Source organism: Microtus pennsylvanicus, chromosome 3 (assembly GCF_037038515.1).
Source record: "Microtus pennsylvanicus isolate mMicPen1 chromosome 3, mMicPen1.hap1, whole genome shotgun sequence".
NCBI lineage: Eukaryota > Metazoa > Chordata > Mammalia > Rodentia > Cricetidae > Microtus > Microtus pennsylvanicus.
In genome coordinates, this window is record NC_134581.1 from 9,356,840 (window position 1) to 9,382,980 (window position 26,141).

General features: G+C 46.5%; 1 protein-coding gene across 2 annotated transcripts in view; it reads right to left on the reverse strand.

The window, feature by feature from the left end:
- Positions 1 to 26,141, reverse strand: part of Osbpl10 (oxysterol binding protein like 10) — a 237,531-nt gene that overhangs the window by 104,048 nt on the left and 107,342 nt on the right. Inside the window, exon 4 of one of the 2 annotated variants that reach the window (XM_075964246.1) lies at positions 12,335 to 12,526. The exons of the other annotated variant lie outside the window; for it this stretch is intronic. Coding sequence (XP_075820361.1) covers positions 12,335 to 12,526 — 192 coding nt within the window. The remainder of the gene's footprint in view (positions 1 to 12,334; positions 12,527 to 26,141) is intronic. 2 annotated transcript variants of the gene reach the window in all.

Here is a 26,141-nt window from a genome sequence, read left to right on the forward strand (position 1 = left end):
ATAAAATGTCAATGGAAACAGCTACAGGGAAGGATTCTCAAAAGAAATAGCATTGTCCTTTTCACGGGGACATTGTGCTCTGATTTGAAGATCAGTGCTTCTTTGGATTGATTAGCAGGCCTGATGCCTTCATCCCATAGGTGAGGACAAAGACCACATGCCTTACAAGTATCACACAGTAACCTACTACTAGTGCAGAAGACAGAGCCCATCCCTCACATAGGTCTCTACCCAGAGTCCTTGGGTACATGCGTTATTTGCTAATTATTTGATACACAGGTAGTATGTGTTTTGTTTTTCATACAATGGCACATGTAATAAAGTATCCCATGTAAGTCAATGGCTAACACTAACTCCGGCTTGGAAATTACAGGTAAAATGATATAGCAGGCCAGTGCTCTATGTATTCTGATCCTAACAAGGCGTCCACACTTTTAATATTTTAAGATAACCCTGTCGTCTATAAAGTTCATGCACGAGAAACACATAATCAAACTTCCAACCCGGATATGAGACAGTTCTGTCAGTCAGATGCCTGCCACACAGAAACGAGTTTCCCGTAGTCATTAAAAAGTTAGACATGGTAGCACACATCTGGTATCCCAGCTCCAGGAGGCGGAGACAGGCAGATCCCAGAGCTTAGCCCAGCCAAATCAGTGAATTCCAGGGCCAGTGGGAGATCTCATATCAATAAAATAAATAAAATACAGAATAGAGGAAGTCATTCAACATCGATCTCTGGCCCCCACACTCATGTGCGCACACTCATACCAACACACACACAACACATACACACACACACACAGTCCAATAGCATTTTAAATCCGTCTATGATTTTGTGTTGAAGCCCATTTATAGCTGTCCTTGGCCACCTGTACCGAGATCTTGGGCTGACATTCCTGAAAAGGAAGTCGGGTAGGGAGAGACAAGGAGAGACACAGCTTTGTGTGGACCAGCCTGAGAAAGAGCTGCAGGCTCCAAGCTGCTGCTCTCTGTCCCCCAAGAACACTTATCCTCGGAATTCTGGGCTGCCATGGATGGACTCTGAAGTCACCACACCGACAGTCTCTCTGGGAGGCTTCAGACTAGGGGAGGCCAGCGCCAGCGGTACCTCACCCCAGAAGTCCCAGTTCCAGAGTGCCGTACATCCTGGAGTAGAGAGAAGGGCTCTGGTCGGGGGAGCGGGGAGAGCGAGCAAGTGCACATTCATCATTTGTAGGCAGGTACGTGTAGTGGCATTTCAATTGTATTTTAATAAAGACTGCCTGAAGATCTGAGCGCAAAACAGTCCCACTGGTCAGCCTTGCAGACCAGATTTTGGTAACACACACCTTTACTCCCAGTAGCCACAATGACATACACCATTAATCTCAGTAGCCACAATGACCCACACACCCAGTGGCCACCCTAGTGGCCCTAAAAATCAGGTGGTGCACACCTTTAATCCCAGTGGTGCATGCCTTTGATCCCAGCCCTAGAGAGGAATATAAGATGGGGCAAGACAGCTCTCAGATGCAGACACAGTCTCAGTCTGAGATTCCTGGAGGCAAGATCACCATTTCAGACTGAGGTGGAGGTAAGAGCTGGTGGCTGGCTGTTTTGCTTTTTGGATCCTCAGGTTGAACCCCAATTTTTGACCCTGAGTTTTTATTAATCATGCTTCAGGTACACATATGTGTCACTCATCCCATTTTGAGATAGAGCCTGGAGCTCTCCAACTGGGCTACTATGGCTGATCTGTGAACCCTAGTGATCTGCCTCACTTCGCCTCCTTGTTTCTGGGACTACAGTCATGCCCTGCTTTCTGTCTTGACACACAAATACACATACATATTTACACACACACATACATACACACACGGGTTCTGGGAATTGAACTCAAGTCCTCCTGCTTGTCACTTTACTGTCCTCTCTCCAGCGTACATATCACAAGGCTTTCTTTCCTACAGCATCAGATCTTCCCAGATCTTCAGGGCAGGACCCTCAACCTGTAACACACAGGTGAAAACAAAGACGGCACCCCTTCAAAAGGAAGAACTAGAGAAATACAGCTCAGAGCAACAAGGAATGGTTCTAGTTACGGCCAGTTTGCTGACAGATGGCTAGCGACGTTAACCACTGCGTTTAATCTGCAATTTCATGATGCCAGGCATCTGATGGGAGGTGGGAAAAGGGAATCGTTAATGCTCCTGCCCGCAGAAGCAAAACAAGAAAAATGAGAAAGAACCTCTAGCATATGCTAAAATACCAGAGGGAGCCACAGGGGGGAATGCCCTCCCAGATCTCCGAGAACACAGAACCAGAACACAGCCAGGGAGAGGGGCTCGCAAGCCACAGAGTGAACTTGGCCAGCTTCCCTCCTGGTCCACACATTGGCATGCAGCCAGTTATCGTCTCAAAGCCTCAGAGCACGTGTGGGAAAAAATAGCAAATCAACCTTCTATATCACAGGCCGTCACAGAAAGCAACCTAGCTCTTAGCTTCCTAGGAAGCAGCCGGGAAAACTCACTGGAGCTGCTGAGCCATGAGAATCTCGAATCTTCTGTGAGCAGAGAGAAGCAAGATTGACAGATACTCAGCAGTATCCCAACCACAAGGAGGGAGTGCATAAAAAAAAAAAATCACAGATTTGGTTTGCCCAGCTCACGCTGGGGTCACAAGTCTATAGATGTATGGGCCCTTTCTATCTGGGAAGGTAGAGAAGAGGGTCAGGAGATCATTTCTCCGTCACTCCATGGATCTGTCAAGTTTATTCCCTAATATCTGATTCCCAAGCTTTAGTTTTTAATAAAACAATAAAAGAAACCACAATATTCAATAGCCTCCATAACAATGGAAACCAATTCCTCAAACCAAATCTCTCTCTCTCACACACACACACACACAAACCTCAGTTTTGATATTCTGAAAAACCCTAAGAAAACACTCCAACAACCATCAAGCCTTTGCCATCTCTAGGATCCCAGCAGTTTAGGATTAGGTGCTGTGGTGTTTTAAATGAGAATGGCCCCCACAGACTCACATATTTGAAGGGCCTTGGTCTTCATTTGGAGTAACTGTTTGGTAAGGATTAGGGGGTGTGGCCATGTAGGAGGAGGTGTGTCACCTGAAGTAGGCTGTAGGTTTCAAAAGGCTCACACCATCCCCAGTTACTGCTTTTGGCTTCATGCTTGCAGATCAAGATATAAGCTCTCAGCTACTAGTCCAGCATCATGCCTGCCTGCCGCCATAAACCCTGCCACGGTGTTCATAGACTTACCCTCTGAAACTGTCCATTGGGCTTACCCCCATAAATTCTTCCTTGTATAAGTTACCGTGGTGTGGTGTCTGATCAGAGCAACAGGGAAGGTTCTTAGTTTCTCTGGCCTGTTAGGGACACTCAGCCTCTCTGCCAAGCATTTCCCCACACCTCCTACCTGTGCCCCAAAATCCACAGCTCAGGGCTGGAGAGACGACTCAGCAACGAAGAGTGTTTGCTGCTCTTGCAGAGGAATGGATTCAGTTTCCAGTATCCACACTGAACGGCTCACAACTGCCTGTTAATGACCCAGGGGATTCAACACCTCTGGCCTCCACAGGCACTGCACACACGTGCGCATGCACACATGAGCATAATTTTAAATATAATCAATCTTTAAGCCTGCACAGCTCCCATCAGTTCAACCCAGTGGACCATCTCAGAAAAGGTCCCTCTGGGGATCAGCTCTAGTCCAGTGGTCCAGCTGGAGATATAGCCGGGACAGCTGATCTGCTCAGCTGGGGGCAGGCTGGTGGAGACCCTGGGAATAAAACCTGATGAGCCAGCCCTCATTCACTGCTTTGCCCCCCCCAACCCTGTTTCAATCACCAGTGAGGAGGATGGGGTACACGGAGACCTCAGACAGGATACCAGCGCTCCCAACGGGCTTCTCAAGATAATCCACAGCAGGTCCCTGGCAAACTGGACACCCAGTTGAGACCCATGCATCCTGAAAGGCTAGACTCTTGAAGGATGGACAGACACACTTGAGAGGATATGTGGAGTGGCGAAGGAGGAAGATAATATTGGTTTTCTGTCCTGTGATAAAATGCCAGGCAAAATTAACATATGGATTTGTCCTGGGTTGGGGTTTGAGGGCGCAGTCCATCACCCTAGGAAGGCACAGCGGCAGGAGCATGAGGCGGCTGGACACATAGTTCACAGTCAGGAAGAGGGACCCTTAATTTTATTCCATGGGACCCCAGTCCACAGGACTGTGCAGCTGACCACCACGGTGGGTCTCCTCACCTCAATAAACCTAATTTAGACATCTTCCATAGACATGCCAGAGCTACACCCCTTGGTGATCTCCATCCTGTCAAGTTGGCAACCAATCTTAATCCTCTCAAGAGCTCTGCTCCTGGGCCACTCCCCCCCAATTCTGCCCGTCTTGCCTTCGTCTCAGGAGCTTCATCCTAAAACAGCATTTGGCACAACTGGGACTCTCTTCACCCTGCCCTAAACCAGCCACCTCACTCTCCTTCATCCAGGTGAAAAATTGTGGGACACTTTCCCGGACCTGGGAGAGACCTGATGATGTAACTTGCCCAAGGGCTAGAACTGGGTTACCCCCACTCCTATCACACACCATACTTGGTGGCCTGCTCAAGTGAAGGAATCTACCAAGTCCTCACAGCAAGATGACATGCACCAGGAGTCACGTGGGAGAGAGGGACACAAATCGGTTGTCTCAATCAAACTGCTATGGAGCTTGGACAGCCAAGGGACCCACCCGGTGTGTGACACTTGGGGTCTGGCTACTGCCTAGGCTGTGAGATCAAATTCCTTGGGCCACGATCACCCACCTCACACGCGTGTGCCCTTCCAAGTGTTTCTCTTCGACCTCATCAATCTGGCGGTCAACATAAATGCAGACGTTAAAGTGAGGTGTTCTGTGGGTGGGACTTAAGTCACATTTCTGACTTAGGTGCCGGAACACCTGAGAAGCAATCTAAGGATGAAAGGTTTGTTTGGGCTCACGGTCCATCACAGTGGGAAAGACTGCAGCAGGAACAGGGACCGCAGTCCCAGCACCCTCGGGTAAGCAGAGAACAAACAGGAAACCGGTCAGGCTACATAATCACAATGCCCTCTGATACACTTCCTCCAGCGAGGCTCCACCTCCTAGAGGTTCCACTACCTTATTAAAATGGTACCATCAGCGCGAGGCCAAGTATTCAAACCAAACCCATGATCCCATGGTGCGTGGGGAGGGAGCCAGTATTTTACTTTCAAACTCGAACAGTCCACTCACTTTTCCCATCATTTTATTTTGTTTTTTGTTTTGAGGACAGGGTCTCACTATGTAGCCCAGGCTAGCCGCAAACTTCAGCACCCTTCTGCTTCTGTCTTCTGGATGCTGGGATTACAGGTGCATCACCAGGCTACCTTGCTGTGTAACTGTGCCTGAGATGAGCCTCCTATCCCCTGAATTTTCAATCTTGTCAGCATTTGACTCAAGACTGCCTCCCACACTGCTCCCGCCTTCTGGGGCTGTGGAGGGGTCGGCCTCAGGTTCTGTTCCTTTTCAGCTCAGATGGAGCAACAGGTGCACTCTCAGGAGGGCTACACAGGTCACCTAGACTCAGAGTGTGACAGAATGGGCCTTCTTTAACCACTGACCCAGAGGGGTCCGTTCTCTCACAGAGCCACAACTGCATCCACACTTACAAGCGCGGTGGCTCATCCTGTGGGTAGGACCGCCATTCCTCTTCTCCAGAACCACCGGCTGCCCTTTAAGATGTGGCTCCCCTCCCCCATCTCATGACACTCACCGGGTTTTAAAAGTCTTCTGTTTTCCCAGCTGGCTTTTCGGCTGTCCTGTCAGTTCCCCTGTGGTGGCTGACACCCTCCCTCGCTCGCCTAGGAATCGAGTCTACTCTGCCTTTTCAAGAATCTCCTCAGTCACACCCTGTGTGGGGGCAGCTTCTCATCTCCCGTCTTACACTGAGAGTCCATGTAATTTTTTTATTGTTTTGTTTACATTTATTGATTTTGTGTGGAGGAGGCAATGCCACAGAACAGTTCTCTTTTTCTCCAGTCAGTTCTGGGTATTGAACTCCATCTTCGAGCTTGCTGGCAAGTTCCTTTACCCCCTGAGCCATCTCCCTGGCCTATAACTCAGAAATGATAAATCACTACCCAAAATCCATGCTCCAGGGCTGGGGTGGAGTTGGTGGAGTGCAGGTCCTCCATGCCCAAAGTCCCGGTTCCACCTCCAGCACCACATAGATCAGCCATGATGGCACATGCCTTTAATCCCAGCACTCAGAAGATGGAGGCAGAGGTCAGAAGTTCAAGGTCATCCTCAGCTACATTGACAAGTTTGAGGCCAGCCTGCATTATATGAGGCCCCCATCTCAAAAACCAAATCTAAAAAAAAAATCCAAGTACATGCTACAATTCTTTCTCTTTACTATCCCAAAGGGCACGGAGTTTTAATTCAGAGCATGATTTAAATGAGCCACTCTGCTCACAAAGGGAAGATGCATGTGCTATACTAATTGTGGTTTCCCTGGTGACAGGATGGTCTGAAGTCCCCGCTGTCGGCACAGATCACTACCTGAAGATGAAGCACCTCGTAAAGTGTGTTAGTATGATGGTTTACAGTGGCTGCCTCTGCAGCAAAGACTGCCCGTGAATCAGGGCTTCTCACCAGACATTTACTGCGTCCACACCAACCAGGACCGACTCAAATCATCCTGAGGGAAGAGGACCCTGAGAAAATAGCCATCTGTAAAGATGGCAACTTAATTAAGGGACTGTCCCTGTGAGAGCAAACACAACATGACCATTACACAAAGAAACACATGCGCTCAAAGAACTGGAACCGTATAAACACACATCTCCATATATTATTCCCTGTAAAAAGGTTTATCTGCCCAGGCATCAACAGTTCTCTGCCCAAGGATGTAGATCTGGAAGCAAAATAAAAAAAGAGAAAAAAGTTCAAGAGTACTAGAGAAATATCTCATGATTTAAGATCATGGCCTGCTCTTCCAGAGGACCCACATGGCTGCTCACAATTGTCTATAACTCCAGTTATGGGGGATTCGATATCTTCTGGCTTCTTTGGATACCCACACATGTGGCATATACTCATACAGACACATACAATACAAAAAATAGAAATCAATCTTTTAAAAGGTTGGGAAAGAAGAGTCACAGTGGCTGACAAAACATGGCTAGGAGCTGTTCTTCTGACTTCCATGAGCACATGGTACATACATATATTATATACATGCAGGCAAAGCATATACAAATAAAATAATTAATATGTCTTTAAAACACAATGAATATCATATGTCTGCCATCACATGTTTAGTTAACCAGAGACATCAACTTTTTGAGATACATTAGATTATGTTTATAAAACACCTCTAGAGTCATATGCAGAGGTCCACAACATCCCTGTTCCCCTCATCACACATTTGTGTGACTAGATACTCACCACTGTAACCAGTCAGAGAAGAACCAAGGAATGCCTGATAGCCCTAGCACCATCCCCTGGGTTCTCCTCTCTTGGAGCTGATCGGGTTACCTAGGCAACCCCTCGAGGCCTCTACTTCCCATTGTGAGAGAATTCTAACAGCTACAGAGAGGCATCACAGGCAAATATGATAAACCAGTGTTCCCAGTTACTACACTGTGCCCCAAAGACACCAGAAATAAGGCTCAGCCTTCGACAGAAAAAACAGGAAATTAGATGTGGAAGTACATCCCTCTAATCCTAGCACTAGGGAGGAAAGGGGCAGGAGGATGGCTGTGAGCTTGGGGCCAGCCTAGTTGACTTAAGGGGTGTTCTGCAAGCTATAGCTGTTGGCTATTCACAACTGCTCAAGTGGCAGGGGAGGCTTTCCCCTGGAAGCCCAGACACCCCCTTTGTAAGCTTGTATACTCTGTAAACTTTGCAAACCTTCATGCTCCCCCACACACTTTGGCTGCTGTTATTCAAATGCCTGTATGGAAAAACATTTTTTTTTTTTGGTCACATGTGACTTTTCCTGGAGGTTGAACACCTTACTCAAGTGACTCTTCTTAACCCTTACAGTATAAATTGTCTAATGCTCTAAATAAAACCAACTATTGCATGAGACTTCAGTCTGTCACGTTTTTAGCCCCTCCCCTCCCAGGTTCATGCTGCCAACTAGAGAGGTGAAAACTCCCTCAATAAAGTCGGCTTACTTCTCATTTCTCACACGGGTGTTGAGAACGTGCCCGTTCTTTATGGCAACGTCACATCCTGAATTCCCCACACGTACCTCTCCTAGCATGCTCCCATGAGGACACTGGGCTCTAACCTCTGGTAACTCAGTTCTTTGTATTTTAGATTATAACCGCTTAATCTTTTAAACTACCCCATTATTTTCACCTTCACTATGACATTCCATTAAATATTTATCCCATTGCCTTTGGCTGGGTTATTTTTCTTTTATTCTTCTGATATTCTGGCACATCTGTGTTGCGTATGACAATTTTTTTACATTGCTTTGGTGGTTGGAAGTTTATCTTCCCTATACAGCTGGGTTAAAATGCTGCTCCATTTTCTTCTAGTTGCATCAGAGATAAGCTCGGAGTGGATTTTAAAGCAAAGGACTTTATAGTCGAGAATTAGCGAGGGAGAGGCACTGGAATAGTTTTCAAGGTGGAGCTGATGGCATCAAAGCCAGCAGGTGCTAGAGAATGGCATGCTCTCTAGTCGGGAGTCACATTGACTACGACTGCCAGGAACTGAGGCTTTTGAAGCTCAGGCTTAAGTCTTACTTAAAATTGACTTTCCTGGTCAGGGGAGCTAGCTCAGTGCTTAGAGTGGCTAGGAGTGGCTCAGGTCCTCTGTTTTTCAAGCACAACCCCTGTAACTTGAGATTCAGATCAGGCTCCCCCTTCTGGCCTCTTCTGGCACTGCACTCCCATACACAACTCCCCTCCCCCAGCAGACACAAACACATATACATAATTAAAATAAAATTCTTATTTCCTAAATTGATTTTTTTTGGAAACAAGATCATCCATGTGCAAAAGCAATGATCCTAAACATGCATTGCCACCCCAGGTCACAGAAACCAAACAGGAATGGCTATGAGACTATTCCACCTGAAATTTAAATTGTGTTCTATTTATTACCTATTTATTCATACATTTGATCTTTTGAGACAAACTCTCGCTATGTTACTCAAGCCAGATTGGAATGCACCATCTTCCTGCTTGACCCTCTCAAGTTTAAGGATTACGGGCATGTGCCACCAAGCCAAGTACTGCCTCTCCCATTCCACCCCACTTCAAGGTTACAGTCTCAGAGAACTTGTAAAATACTCTGAAATGGTATCATATGCTGTGGTGGTTTGAATGAGAAATGTCTCCCAGAAGTTCATGAATTTAAACATTTGGTGGTGCGGTTCGGGAGGCTGTGGAACCTTTAGCTCTGTAGGAGGAAGTACGTCACTGGCAGTGGGCTTTGAGGGCTTATAACCTGCCTCTCCCTCCTCCCCTCCTCCTCCTCTCTTCTCTCTTCTCCTTCCTCTCCCCTTTCCTCTTTTCTCTTCCCTCTTCCTATCCACTTGTCCCTCCCCCACTCTCTACTTCCTGAGTGTAGATAGAGACATGATGGGCTAGCCTCCCGGTCCTGTCACCATGCCCTGCCTTTCAGTCCATTACGGACTCCAGTCCTATGAAGCACTAAAACAAAATACCTTCCATAAGTTTCTTTTGGTAGTGGTATTTTAATCCCAGGCACAAAAAAGTAACAAATGAACACATTGTACAAAAATCCTCCCTGGGGAGAGAAGAGAAGATTCTCGGTCAGTGACAAAATGGTACAATGTTGAAGCTGTGGTAAACACTCTCCGACCTGAGAACTGGGGATCAAACTCAGGGGTTAAATGCTTAGGAACCCATGGAGGCTGTTGGTTCAACCTCCACCTCAAAAAAATTCTCCCCCGGCGGTGGTGGCGCACGCCTTTAATCCCAGCGCTCGGGAGGCAGAGGCAGGCAGATCTCTGTGAGTTCGAGGCCAGCCTGATCTACAAGAGCTAGTTTCGGGACTAGCACCAAAGCTACAGAGAAACCCTGTCTCGAAAAACCAAAAAGAAAAAAAAAAAAACTCTATCCAAAAAAAAAAAACACAGAGAAACCCTGTCTCGAAAAAAACAAAACAAAAAAATTCTCTATCATAAAAAACACATTGAGGAGATCTGGAGATGCTCCACTGGAAGTGTTCTGCCAGCATGCTTGAAGCCCCGGGTTCCATCCTCAGCACCAAATAAACCAGATGTGGTGGCACAGAACTATAATCTCAGGAAAGAGGGTTAAAAACTCAGCTATATATTAAGCTTGAGGCCAGACTGGGCTACATGAGACCATGTCACAGTGTGTGTGTGTGTGTGTGTGTGTGTGTGTGTGTGTGTGTGTGTGTGTGTGTGTGAATGCTGAGGAGAAATAAAAACAGATAAAATGAAATTTTCAATGAAAAAAATAGAATTTAAAATCCGAACTGCTAAGTTGCCTGGATCATGGTGCAGCACCTTGGAGCAGCATACTATTCTATCTGGAATAAATTTGGAGGTTTCCACTCTTTTCTGGGACAGTATATTGAAAAGACCCTAAGAAAAAATGGACAGATTGACACAACTCTCCACTATTTCAACCAATGTAATAATATAATTAAGCTAAAAGCCACTTTTGCCTCCATATCAGGATATCTGTTTCACAGTGAGCATTCTCTCTGAAAATTAAGGTAAAACTCAAGGGGACAGAAAGTTCACTCCATGGTTAAGGGCACCTATTGCTCTGGTAGAGGACGCAGATACAATTCCCATTGCCCATACAGCAGCTCACAATGGTCTGTAATTTAGTTCCAGGGGATGTGATGCCCTCTTCTGGCCTCTATGGGCACTGCATACATGGTGGACATACATGCATGTAAGCAAAACATATCTAAAAATATTTTAAAATAAAATTCCAACTCTGTACTTTTCTTTTTTGAACAGTATGGGAATATATGCAAAATAAAACCTATTTTTTAAAGAAGAAAGTCTTTCCTACAAATATACAAATCCAATACAAAAGATTCTTAACCAGAATCAGATTGAGGCGGTCTGAGATCAGAACACTGCTAGTCTCTGACATTTAAAAAGCAAAACACAGGCCAGGCAGTGGTGGCACAAGCCTTTAGTCCCAGCACTGAGGAGGCAGAGGCAGGCCAATCTTTGTGAGTTCAAGGCCAAGACTGGTCTACAAAGCGAGTTCCAGGATAGTAAAAAACAAATAAAAACCTGTTACACAGAGAAACCCTGTCTCAAAAAACCCAAAACAAACAAAAATAAAATCTCTAAGTCCCAAGGCAGGTAGAAAGCAAACCATCTTCGAGGCCCATCCTTCCACAGGACAAAGCAAAGACTCTGCAGCCATAGCAAGAGGACAGCAAGCTGGCCTGGGCCAGAGTGAGCTACAGGTCACTAATTCCCAGTACTGACAGGAAGGAGTCAGGCAACCAGAGCCTACCCCACCCACTCTAACACAGCCCATTGTCTGGAGGTTGGAAGAGGTGACTGGAGCACCAAGGATCTACTGGCTTCCTATTGGTATCTCACGAGAAGATATGAACAAACGTTGGGGTTGAGGGTGTAGTTCAGGTGATGGCGTGCTTGACTTGCATACAGGCAGCCTGGGTTCCATCTCCAGCATGACACAAAATGCAGTAACCCCAGCACTTCAAGGCAGAGGTCAGAGTTCAAGGTCATCCTCAGTTAATATGATAAGTTTGAGGCTGGCCCCGACTAAACGTAGCCCTGTCTCAGAAACAAAACCCAGCAAGTCTCATGTCCCTTTCATTACACAGCTTCCACGTGAACCTCACGGCTGGCAACACTGACTTATTGTTTATTTCCCTCTAACTGCAGAGAGTGAGGCTCAGAGCCACTAACATGAGCGGGGAGGTAGGAACTTCCAAAGGAGAATGAAGTCAGCATCAGGACCAGCGCTTCTGAGCATCAACCGTTTGCTGTGATGCTTTGAGACTCACATGCACACCTCATCTTAGCTCTGAGCAGACTTTAATCAAGGATGCTCCACCTCAGTCCACTCTCCTATGGGCTTGCCCGTTCTGCTTTGTGAGCTAGGATAGGGGTTCCCTAATGGCTCGCTTAGCCTCCACAACAGGAATAACCGTAACTATGTTCTCATACCAGAAAGAACAGCTGCAGGCATGTGGCTGCAAGACTGCTTCTGCTCTATACAGGGTCGGAAAGAAGAGGAGTCACCAGGGTCACAGCCCCCCGACTCCCAGGGGCCGTGGAGCCTGGTAAGATCAAGGCGTACCTCTCTGACTTCGTGAAGTTGGCCGGAATACTGACTCTTGGCTCTTCGGGCAGCTGCAGGCGACTTGTGATGCGTGACTGAGACAACACCGGGGACCCCCGCACTGAGGTGTCTCTGGCTACAGGGAGACGCAGAATTGGGCGTTCCATGGGGGAGCAAAGTGAGACTTCGGCTTCGGGAGCTTGGAGTAGTCTAGAACAAGCAACAGGTGTCAAAACTCAACAACTGGCCCACAGAATGTGACTGTTGCTTTCTTCACGTGGAGCTCTCGAATTTCCCCGACCTGTTTAGAAGGATGAAGGGACGGGGGAGATCTAACTGCACCATGTGGTCCACACCTTTCTTTGATCCCAGCACTCAGGAGGCAGAGGCAGGAAGGTCTCTGTGAGTTCCAGGCCAGCCAGGGCTACTTAGTGATAATCTGTCCCAACAAAAATAAATGAACGATATTGCACACGAATTATCCTTTCCATCTCTGTTGTCTCCTGTCCCTCTCTTTGGCCATGAAGAGCCACCTCCCCAGTGCAATGGGCTCATGGTCTCTGCCTGAACACCCATTCCTTCCTCTCCGTGGGAGCCCTTCCCCACCAGGATGACACAACCCTATCAACCCTTCACACTAAACCTAACGTTGTGCAGTCTGGGAAGCGCCTCCCTGGCTCTCCCAGGCTCTCTGCTGACTATACTTGGTGTCAGCCTACTTGGCTCAGGGTTCTTGCACCCTTGTCGATATATCCCGAAGTCTGGCAAACACTGACTGTTGACTTTGTTAAGTGCTTAATAAACGTTGCCTCTGTGAAACTAAGTTCTCATGTGTCAGCCGAGTGCTTAATTCCACCCGATAGTAGCGTGGAATTAAACTACTAATTGGTGGTAAAGATCGTGCTTCAAGTTCAATGTAGATGAACTTGGCAGTCATCTGGGGAAAAAAAATCTGGATTTATCCCTCAGAGACTCCAAGTGGGTCAAAGAGGTTTAGAAGGAAGAAGGAAGGGGGAAAAAAGCATACAGAGAAGATAAGTAGGTGAGGCCTAACACTTCGGAATCTGAATGCTGTGAAAGAATGGATACCTTGGTATAGCTACCTAAAAAGTAAAAACTTCAAAGACACAAACCAACCACAATTGCTACCTGTAAAGTCAAGTGAAAAAAAATAGAAAAAAAAAACTGTATTTTCATTAAATAAGACAAGATACAAAGAAGTAAGTTCACAAAACAGAAAAAAAAATGACCTTTAAATTGTACCAGACTGTACCAAAAGAAAAAAAATACCCCACTGTACTCACAAGAAAATGGTAAACCCAAAATTAAATTTAAACAGCGTGTTTCACCCATCCTATTAGCAAACATTCAAATCTTCACACACACAGTCGTCAACAGGGCCTGAGGGTGTATGAAGAAGGGAGACTAGCCTCCCCAAGGAGCAGATTAGCTCCCAGCATCCTCTCTGAGCTGCCGCAACCCCAGGAACCTGTCCTCCAGGCAGACCTGCATGCAGGGGAATGCCACGTGTCCCCACTACCGACTGCAGCAGTACATGTCATGGGGAAGGCTGTTAGCAGCCTCTCTGGCTGTCATGTGAGGCAGGTTACAGAATAAAATACTACTGAGATGTAAGAGGATATTGAAAAGGACCTCTAGCCTCTCGCCACCGACCTCAAAAAAATCTCTTAAGTTGTAAGAAGCGAGATGCTGTGCCATTGTGTGGCAAGCCAAGATCTGTGTGAAAATCTGGGAATCACTTTCACCATTATTGAAAAGCATTCCCTTTAAAACCCGGGGTGGGGGGCGGGGGGATTAAAGATACATACATACTAGTCAAGGGGAGGCTTATTTGTTGAGAGCCAGACATGATGGGGAGCCCAAAGGAGGCAGGAGACGTCTTACTATTCCGCCTTTTTAATTTCACTTTGATCTGTGGGAAGGTATCGCCTGTTCACAAATTTTTAATTCACCGAGACATTTAGATCCTCATTGCCACCTGTGCAGCATTTAGCCTGAGAAAAAGCAGACAGATGACAAGCTAGATTCTGTGGTACAATTGTCAAATAAATACTTAGGAATACCTACCTACTACACCTGCTATGTGCTTAGCAGTGTCCCTACTGGGAAATCTCAGAGACACAAGGTTGATTGTGCTATAAGACCCACAGACAGATGTGGAGAGATTTATCAGTGATGAAAAGCCCTTGCTGCTCTTCCAGACGACCCAAGTTGGGTTCTTAGCACCCACTTACAACCGCCTGTATGTAACTCCAGCTCCAGGGGATCCAACCCCTTCTTCTGGCCTCCATGAACATCTGCACACACTTGTAGCATTTATTCGTACAGACACATGAACATACACATACGTAAAAACAAATCTTAATGAAAAACATATAGATAGCAACAGTCACTATTACACACTTTAAACATAAGGCAGCTGTGGGGTCAGGCAGGGTGTGAGGCTTGGTTGGCAGAGCTCTTGCCTAGTGCACAAACTCCTTTGATCCCTAGCACCATGTAACCCAGGTGCTGTGATGGTGCCCACCTCTAATGCCAGGACCTAGACAATACAAGCAGGAAGATCAGGGTCATCCCCGCCGACATAGGAAGTTCAAGTCCTGCCTGCGTTACAAAGGACACTGTCTCCATAAGAGAAATAAGAAAAGAAATGGATGCCAGTTTGAGAATATAGCTGGAAAATGTCAAAGAAGTAAAGACAAGTTGATCTTACCACAAAAAGATGTCCTGAGGCTGGGGCCATAGCTAAGTGCTATGCCAGCACGAGGACCCGAGTTCAGCTCCCTAGCACGCGCACGAGCACGTGCGCGCACGCACACGCACACACACACACACACACGAGAGCTGGGTGCAGCAGTCAGTGCCTGTGGCTCCAGCGCTGCACAGTGAAGAGATGGGAGGGAGGACTGCCAGGGCTTGCTGGCCAGTCACCCCAAAACAAGCAAGCTTCAGGTTCAGTGGGAGACCCTGTCTGAAGGGATTAAGTCTGAGTGATAAAACAGGAACCCCATATACCTCTCTGTCTTCTGCAGATAGGAATTCACACAGGTGCACATGCATTCACACACAGGTGTACTGACATGCAAGTGCACACACAGGTGCACTCATACATGGGTGCACTCACACGCAGGTGCACTTACACAGGTGCACGCACACAGGTACACTCACACACAGATGCACTCTCACACAGGTGCGCACACACAGGTGCGCACACACAGGTGCACATGCACACAGGCACACACACAGGTGCGCACACACACACAGATGTGCACACACACAGGTGCACTCATACATAGGTGCACTCACATAGGTGCACACTCACAGATGCACACACAGGTGCACACACACAGGTGCACTCACATAGGTGCACACTCACAGGTGCACACACACAGGTGCACACACAGGGGAACACATCACAGCATGACCCCATCTGGACATCTCCCACGTTAGACCTCAGATCTGGGAAGTAGACATCTTGTAAATGAACAAGAGAATGGGAAGTGGATTGGGAGCCAGGGTAGAAATCAGAATTCTGAGCTACTCTGAAATGCTGAAGGAGTTCAGGCAGGCTCTCTGGGTCTGGTACACACCTAACCAGGAAAGATGAGAGCTTGGAGCCTGTGTATGGCTTTGAAATTGCCTTGCATGCAGGCAACTGGGAAAATGGAGCCTAGGAAACATCAGTTCTTTCCACCTTTTCATTTGGAGTGTGGAGGAGGAAAGAGGAAAGTTCCCTAACCCTGCAGCAACAGTAAATTTGCCTAAGTATTAAAAGTTTAAAGAAAGTCACTCCCGATTGTTTGGAAGGCTCATTCTAACCCAACGAAAGGCAGATTTTCCCCTAGGCCTTAAAGACAAGTTTTATTTCTCCAGATCTACCTCGCTCCAGCTATGTGACCTTGGGTGAGTTATTTAAGCATTTTCATTAAGTATCAATTTCCTGATCTTTAAAAGAGGAATAATAATATTGACCCTTAAAAGCCACCATGTAGAAGAAGCTATATTGTGTCCACAAAGCACTTAGCATAGACTCAGCCTAACAGCCCAGGTTCATTTCTTCCCATGATTTAAACCTTGATCAGTGAAGGGAGTATCGATCTTTTAAAATGTTACGAAGTTGCTTAGTGCAAAGTCATAGCAGCCACTAACTTTCTTATTTTCCATAAGATCAAAGAGGTGGTGAAGGCCAAATACAGCTTAATATTTATAAGGCCAGTAACGAGACAGCAGAAATATAGAATGCCCATATGCAAATGAAACACTCACACATATACCCCTAATTTTGTTTTTTTTTTTTTGAGATATGGTCTCACGTACCCAAGGCTGGCCTCACACTTGCTATGTAGCTAAATATTAGCTTGAATTTCTGATCCTCCTCTCCCCCCCCCCATGCTGGAATCACAGGCTGTCTCTCCACACCCAGAAGGCCTTGTCCTGAACTTGGTCAGAGCTTCAAACACACTAGGCAAGCACTCTACCAACTGAGCCACAGCCCCACCTCCATGCTGCTAAATTTTGAGTAGAAAGAAGTACCCAGCAAAAAAGCAAAGAGTCCATCACTTGGGAGGCTCAAGAATTCAAGGCCAGAAGAGATGGTGGCTCGGTGGTTAAGAGCACTTGCTGCTCTTATAGAGGAACTGGGTTCAGTTTCCAACACCCACATGGTGGCTCCCAATTGTAACTTCAGTTCCATGAGATCCAATGCCCTTTTCTGGTCTCCATGGGACCAGGTGCACACATGATACACATATATTCAACCATAAATATGTTTGTATACATGCATATGTACATACATACACAAATACATATATACACATAAAATAATGTTTACAAATTCAAAGCCAGTTCATAATGCCATAATGAGCCACAGGAGACATTATTTTCTATCCCAATCTTTTCAATTGAAAAAAAATTAGAAAGGCAGACAGCTACACGGTTCATGACACCTGTGCCTACAGCAGCATCAACATAACTGCATAATAGGCACCCATAAGGCCAAATCCTTCCTTCCGCTGTGTGTGGCTAATTCCAAAATCATTACTTAGTTAGCGACTGTCATTTAAATCCACAGGTGGTAAATCTGAAGCAGAAATGAAGAAACCACCAAAAACAAACACCTTCTACTTTTTTCTACTTTTTGCATTAACTGTGGGATTCTTATGGTTGCATTCACACTTCCTTCCTCTCGGGATACATGGAAGGGAATTCTCACGGGATAAATTTCATGGGTAAACAAAGAGGGGGAAGTGTGTGGCAGGGGAGCTAACAAATTACAGCCACTACAAACGAACAAGCCTTCAGTCTGCAAATGTCATAAACATGGGCCTCTCTGCTACTAATTTAAAATCAAATATTAACAGCCTGGGGAACAACATAGCAGGGTTTTGTTCCAAATATTTACTTCAACTGGGGCGACTGGAAATGCCAAGCAAGCCATCTGCAAGATTCTGAGTCAAGAATGATGGCTCCCAGAAAAATCACCCCCAGCATCCTGCCACCAGAGGCTCCCTGCATCCCTTCCTCAGGAAAAAAGTGCCTGCCTGATGCCAGGTGATGACATCAAAGATGGCAGGGCCAGGTGAGGGGAAGGGCTGAGGGGTGCTTACGAGCTGCCTAGGCCTCTGACACACAGTCACACACACAGCTGGGTCTCGTCTACATCCTTGCTGACTCCTAATCGCTTGAGTGGCAAAAGGAATGTTCTCAAGCACTTGCTCGCTCTCTCCCCCATATACCCACTAGCAGAACTGGCATGGAGGGATGGTCTGATGGGAAAGGGAAAGCAATCAGTGCCACATTAATATAAAAAGTATCTAAGCCTCAGGGATGGAAGTGCCCTGTGGTGGGAATATTGACTGTCAACTTAGCAGGAACTAGAACCCGCTAGAAGACAAACCTCTCAGCATATCTGCAAGGGACTTCCTAAATTAAGGTAGGAAGAGCCACCCCAAGGGTGGGCAGCGCCATCCCACAGACTAGAGACTGAACGAGAGGAGAAAGTGGGCTGAGGCCGGCACCCATCTCTCTGCTTCCTGACTGTGGGTGATGGCTGCTTCCCACCACCATGGACCACACGGACCCTCAGACTATGAGCCAGAAGAACGCTTTCCTTCCTTAGGCTGCCTCTGTCACAGCAGTGAGAGACGTAGCCAATTATCCCATTTGGGAAAGCCGAGATCCACAGCACTGGGTCGTATCCAGATGCTGCTCAGAGATACTGTCTAGAAAGTCAGCTCACACCATGAAAGGAGGGAAGCAGGGAGGAGGGCACATTCCCAGGTGATGGCCAGCTCAGACGAACCCAGGCTCGGTCCCTTGCAAGCTGAGTATCCTAAGAAAAGAGCCTGAGTGCTTTTATTTCTAACAGCCCTGCCTCTTCATTGGACAGCTGGAGAAGGAAAGGAGAAAATGTACTGTGTGATGGCAATCGACACGTGAAGACTCCATCCTTAGTGATACAGCCAGGCTTCCAGGTACCACTAACTATGGACAGTCATATTCTGTGGGTCAGACACACGGGGGGGGGCAGTGAGAGGACTGGGAAAGTGATAACAGAGTATCGTAAGAGGAGGATTCCGGAAGGGAGGCTTCTCTCAGGAGGAATGTAAATTAGTGTAATCACTGTGGAGTCAGTGCTGAGGCGCCTTGAAAAACACTGATGGCAACTTATGCTGGAGAGAATGTGGGGTAAAGGGAACACCCCTGCATTGCTGGTGGGAGTGCAAGCTGGTACAGCCACTTTGGATTTCAGTAAGGCAATTTCTCAGAAAATTGGGAAACAACCTACTTCAAGACCCAGCAATATCACTTTTGGGTATATACCCAAAGGATGCTCAATCGTACCACAAGGACATGTGCTCAACTATGTTCACAGCAGCATTGTTTGTCATAGCCAGAACCTGGAAACAAGCTAAATGCCCTTTGACTGAAGAATAGGTAAGGAAAATGTACATTTACACAAAGTAGTACTACACATAAGACAAAAAAGAACATCTTAAATTTTGTGGGCAAATAGATGGATCTAGAAAACATCATATTGAGGGAGGTAACCCAGACCCAGAAAGATAAATAACATATGTACTAACTCATAAGTGACCTTTAGACATAAAGCAAAGAAATTAAATTAAATTTTTTTAAAAGCCAGCTTATAATTAACAATCCCAGAGAACCTAGACAACAAAGAGGGCCTTAAGAGAGACATACATGAATCTAATGTACATGGGAAGTAGAAAAAGCAAGATCTCCTGAGTAAATTGGAACCATGGGGACCATGGGAGAGGGTAGAAGGGGAGGGGAGATGAAGGGAAGGGAGCAGAGAAAAATATATAGCTCAATAAAAACAATTTTTTAAAAAAGGAATAAAGTTGTCACTTTCAAGAAAACGAATTGCCGTGTCAAGTGAGATGTGGCTGAGTTGGACAAATATCAGCGGGCTTTATCTCATATAGGAAGCCTGTTGAGAGGGAGTGGGGAAGCGGGGACTTGAAGAGGGGATTATTGAAGAAGAGAAAGGGAACCAGCAGAATGTAGAAACGGGGAGAGGAGGTAATGGAGGGGTTAATATAGTCAATGTATATTACGGACATGCATAGAAATGCCATTATGAAATCATTGTTTGGTATGATATATACTTCTAAAAGCATTTTTAAAGTTATAGAGCTAATGAGCCCACAATGTGGCCAGACAGGTGATGAATTTAGAAAAGCTAAGAGCAGCCTTCTGTGCCTGGAACAGCCAAGCAGAAAACACAGTACAGAGTGTGGTGTCATCTGCAGTCGCAGAATGAACTAGGGTATATGGGCATTCACCCAAGACCTACAGGAAGAAAAAAACATCATTTCCATTCAGGAAAGTCAGTCACGAACTGAGAGCATAGAATTGCATGTTCCAGGTGATCGACAGGACAGCCTCGTATAAGGTTGGCAGTCTGTCCTCCCCACACCATCTACCCCTCCCCCTCATCACTCCATAGTTAGTCTAATGAAAATTCTACCTGGACTTCTTTATTTAGCAAATTCAGTGAGCTTGCTTTATGAACAAATGAACCAACACACACACATACACACACACACACACACAGAGAGAGAGAGAGAGAGAGAGAGAGAGAGAGAGAGAGATACAATTTTCAACAAAAATGCTCCTGTAAGTAAATCTTTACTCATGATCCTGTGGGCAGCCCCTCACCACGATGCTATGGGTAGCCCCTTACCATGATCCTACAGTAACCCCTCACCAAGCCCTATAAAGTCATGGGTTCACAAGGACGGGTTCAGGGAAAGCATTGCTTGGGTCTGTTTTCAGGGCTCCACCTGGAATGGATGCATGTTTGTTCCCATTTCCCCAGGAAAAGGATCACAAGACCAATGACACATAAACACAAAATGTCCCAGACTAGATCCTGGTACGACCTTAACTAACTCATTTTACTCTGGATCAAACACAGATTCAGGGAGCATCTCTATGTGCCAGGCTGCACTGTAGATAACAGAAACACAGCAAATGAAATGGCCCAGCCTCATAGAAACGGCTTCCCGAAGAAAAGGGTAAATAGATAAAACAAAGATTATGTTTCGATATTACAATATAAAGCAGTGACTGATAGCCACAGTTAGCTGTCCAGTGTCGCACTGGTGGCCATGGAAGATCTCAGGAGAAGATAATAATTGGTTCAAGACTAAGAATACGGGGGCTGAAAAGATGGCTCAGTGGTTCAGGGCTTCCTCTGTGGGCATGAGACACCAAGTTCAGACCCCCAGACACCCATGTAAGTGTCAGGTGGGTGTGGTGGCCTGCCCAAGAAGAGGGGACAGGGATCCTCGGCACAAACTGGCTATTAAGACTAGTCATATGGGTGAGTGTCTTAGTCAGTGTTTCTATTGCTGTGAAGAGACACCATGACCACGGCAACTCTTATAAAGGAAAACATTTAATAGGGTGGCTTACAGCTTCAAAAATCTGTGCATTATCCTCATGGCGGGACATGGCGGCGAGCAGGCAGACATGGTGTTGGAGAAGGAATTGGGAGTGGAGAAGGAACCACATCCTGATCCCACAGGCAACAGGAAGTAGACTGAGACAATGGGTGTATCTTGAGCATAGGAGACCTCAACACTCACTCCCACAGTGACACACTTCCTCCAACAAAGCCACACCTCCTAATAGTGTCACTCCCAATGAGCTTATGGGGGATCAATTACATTAAAACTATCACAGTGAGCTATGGGTTTGTTGAGAGGCCCTAGGTGTCCTAATAAAAACCAATGATCTCAGAGGATGATTCAGATATCAGCTTGGAGCCTCCGCATGCACATGCAAACACTTCCATGCACACCCACATGGGTTCACACAACTTTGGAAAAAAAAGACTGGGATCCACCAAGAACTGCAGGGTACCATCCAAGGATAAACTCCCTAGGGAGAAATTCAACCAAGGAAAAGGCCCTGGGATCAGCCCCCCATCCCCACCCCATGCGTCTGACGAGGAGGAGTGTGTAACAAAGGAGAGAAGCAAGGCACGGAACAGGGCCTGAGGTCAGAGAGACATGAGACACTAACAGTTTTGCCGAGAATGGAACCGGAGGGCCGGCATGCCTTCACTCAACGATACCAAGCTTGCACACATCCCCAGCCCATGGACCCCTAGGTCTTGAGTTGAAAACTACAGACCATTGACGGCTGGCTCCGAATAGCTAGTATCGCTGAGAGCTGACGCAGACAGCTGGGATGACGAGCCAATTAGAACAGCGGCTTCCAGGAAGCTTTTCCTCGGCACAGATTCAGGTATTAAACTGTTATTTGTGTACAATTTATGAATGTCTACGCAGCGTGCATCATCTCGACTGGGTCATTTTCATGGCAAAATTGCATTAGCGGTGCTCTGGAGATGGGCGTTCCTTGATTTACCCCGGCCTCTATCTCTCCTCCTGTCTCCCATCATCGACCCAGAAGGTATTTTACACCAGAAATAAATCATGGAACAAAAGGCAAATGCACACCCAGGAATCCTATAAGCGCTCCCTCTGCCACTCGAGACAAAGGGACCTCTATTTCATGGCTAAGCCTCAGTCTCCCACCACAGGGTCAGAGCAGCCACGAGGAGGAAAAGCCCAGCACAATTCTAAGGCAGATGGCTTCAGAGAGCAGATTTGATTTTCTTCGAATCGATAACTCATTTGTGACAGAAGGCACGCTTGTCTACTTAGAGATCATTATCTCCTTCCCAAATGCTCAGGCACACATTTTAAAGCTCAGAGGGACACCCCAACTTGTGTGTCAAAATATTTCATGCTACGAAAGAAAAAAAAGTGTCACTGGGGCTGGAGCTGGAGGCAGAATCCTATAGAATCCAGGCAGATGTCACTGGTATTGACACTAAACCAGATCTGGGTTGCTGGGGCAGTGAAGGAGGGGACAAGTGAGGAGTCTTGCCGGGGAGCTGGGGAGCTGGGGAGCTGGCTCAGTTGGTAAAACCCTTGTCTCGTGGGCCTGAAGACCTGAGTTTGAGCTCCAGAACCCACACAAAGTGCCAGACAGGGCAGCGAGTGCTTGAGACCCGAGCAGTGGGAGATGGGAGGCAGAAATGGGATCTCCGGGGCTCACCAGCCAGTCAACCTACTTGCTGAAGCTCCAGGCTGATGAGAGATCCTTTCTCAAACAAAACTTGAAAGGCACCTAAGAAATGGCATCCAGGGTTTGTTCCCTGACCCCCACACACATGCACACAAGCTACAAAGACTTGTTGACATACTTGGTTTGCTTTCGAACTCAGTTCTGACTGGCAAAGGAAAGACTGGAGTGCCCTGCTCGGACTTCTCCATCTCGTCACAGAACTTGAGATGCGCCTCACAGGAGGACTGGCGCTCTCTGTCCCAGCCAGGAAATGGTGAGATCTAGCCCTTCAAGAGGTAGCACCAAGGTGCGGGGTTTTCAGGATGGACACTGCCTGCGAGTCTCTGTGCACAGTGTGAGTGTAGAAGGGGTTACCCACGACTTGCCTTTCCACTTGCAGTCCCTCTCACCCCCGAAATTTCACATGACCACGGCAGATAAGCATATGAAATATATATACCAATCAAACATTTACTGATAACCAATCACAGAGATTTGTTTTAAAACAGTTCTGGGTTATACAAATATCTTTACCATTTAGCAAAGAATGAGGCAAATTTGTATACTAGCAGGTTAGGGGCACTTATTTAATTAATAAACAAGTAACAAAGAATAATTAATAATTTATTATTTAATTAATAATAAATAACAAAGAATTAAACTTGAGCCAAATATTTGATACTGCAGGACATAGAGTGTGGTCTGATATTTTTGTTTTATAAGTGTTAATTCTGAGAAGGTCACTTCAATTTTTTTTTAAAAAAATGGAAGAAGTGTGTTGTTCAGTGGTTAAGAGCATTGGCTGCTCTTCCAGAGAACCTGGGTTCAATTCTCAGTACCCACAAGGGAATGTCCCAGTAAGCCCCGTTCCAGGGGATCCGACACCCTCTCCTGGCTTCCATGGGCACCTGCACACACACGTGCACTTAGGGACACACACATATGCGTAAACAAACCAAGATAAACCTATAGTAAAGCTTTATTTATGTTTTAATAAATAAATCTTGCCTAAAGATCAGAAAGGCAAAGCTAAACCGCTAGAGGTCAGGCAGTGGTGGTGCACACCTTTAACCCCAGGATTTCGGAGACAGAGGCAGATGAAAGTCTGTGAGTTCAAGGTCACCCTGGGCTACACAAGATCAATGAAGAAATAAATCCAGGTGGTAGTGGCCTACACCTTTATAATCCCAGTACTATAATGTGAGGAGAAAGAGGCTTAGTCTGTTTAGCCTGTGGTCGCCCAGCCTTGGGAGAAGTAAGACTTCTCTAGTGGCTTGGCTGCTTTGCTTTTCTGGCTTTCGAGCTGAACCCCAATATCTGCCTCTGGGTTTTTATTTTTGGTGCTACATAAACTTTTTTTTTTTCAAAAAGTAGTATTGGCTCACAAATGTTAAGACAGCTCTTGGCTGAAGGCTAGCTGTCCCTTAGCCAAAGTACTTGGAACCAGACACAGTTTAGATTTTAGACTTTCCAGCTTTGGAATATCTGCATATTTACAAGGATGGGTTCCAAGTCGAACAGTAAATGTATTACTCTCTCCTATACATACCTTGAGTCTAGACGGAATATAATTTTCTACAATATTTTCAGTACACTGGCATTTGTGTGTGTATATGTATACACACGTATGTCCTTATATTATGACTTCAAATGTAAGAATCACATACACATATGTGCATGCATGTGGCGGTCAGAGGTCAACCTCAAGGACCATTCCTCAGGGGCTGTCCATCTTTATGTTTTTTTTGGGGGGGGGTTGATTTGTTTGTTGTTTGTTGTTGTTTGTGAGGCCCAGGGACCCACCCGTCTCTGCGTCCTCAGCATGTCGATGACCAAGTACAAGTCGCCACACTCAGTCTCTGCAGGCTGAGATCACACTTTACACACTGATCCACTCCCCAGTTCTACATTCTGACCGCAGCATGAGGTCGGGTGAGGAACATTTGCAGCTTTCCAGTTCTGTTGGTGCTCAGAAAGGTTTAGATTTAGGAGAAATTTGGACTTGAGATTAGAGACAGATACTTTCATGTATTCCGCTAAAGACAGCCTGGCCTAAAAGTGACGTATGCAGGGGAGCTGCTGGGCCCCTCCTGCCCTGCCAGGTGTCCCTAATGTCACTGTCACCACAGCTGCTGGGCCCCTCCTGCCCTGCCAGGTGTCCCTTATGTCACTGTCACCACGGCTGCTGGAACACTGGGAAGAGAAAATTGAGTACTTATCACCCCCTGCATCGTGGAACAAAGGATATTTTTCTTCATTTCTTCTTGTCCACAAGGATGAGACTGCTGAAGACTCCAAATTACTTGTGTTTTAAAGAGAATATTGTCTTGTGTTTAAATCTGATTGGATTTGTACAATTTTCACAGACTTGGTAGCTGAGAGTCTGCTGGATGAAGTGGTAAGAACTGGATGTGTGTGGGGGTGGGGGGGAGAATGTAGAAAGCTGAGGCAATGGATCAGTCAGTGAAGTGCATGAGATCAATGCCCAGAATCCACATTTTAAATTAATAATAATAATGAATACAGTTAAAAGCTGGGCATGTACATGGTGTGTGTACATGTAGTCACAAACACTACAGAGGCAGGTGAACCCTGAGCTCACTAGCCAGCTAGCCTAGCCTACTCGGCAAGCCCCAGACCAGTAAAATATCATGTCTTTTAAAAAATATTAAAACGAGGGAGGGGGCCGGGCGGTGGTGGCGCGCGCCTTTAATCCCAGCACTTGGGAGGCAGAGGCAGGCGGATCTCTGTGAGTTCGAGACCAGCCTGGTCTACAAGAGCTAGTTCCAGGACAGCCTCCAAAACCACAGAGAAACCCTGTCTCAAAAAACCAAAAAAAGAAAATAAATAAAAAAAAATAAATAAAACGAGGGAGGGGCCGGAGAGATGGCTCAGTGGGTAAGAGTGCCTGCTGCCTGCAGTGTTTAGGGTCAGTGGTCAACTTGACTAAACCTAGAATCAGCTGGGGGCTGGGGATTGGGCCTTTGAGAATGTCTGCGAGGGGTTATTTCGTTTCTTCAGTTAGGTGGGCAGCACCATTCCCTGGCTGGGACCCTGGGCTGTGCAATAGAGGAAGAATCTGTCAGCAGCATGCAGCCCTCCAGGCGGCCTGACTGGATGAGCTGTGAACAGCTGCTCCTGGAAGCCTCCATCCCCCACCATGGTGGACTGTTCCCTGGAACTGAGCCAATAAGCC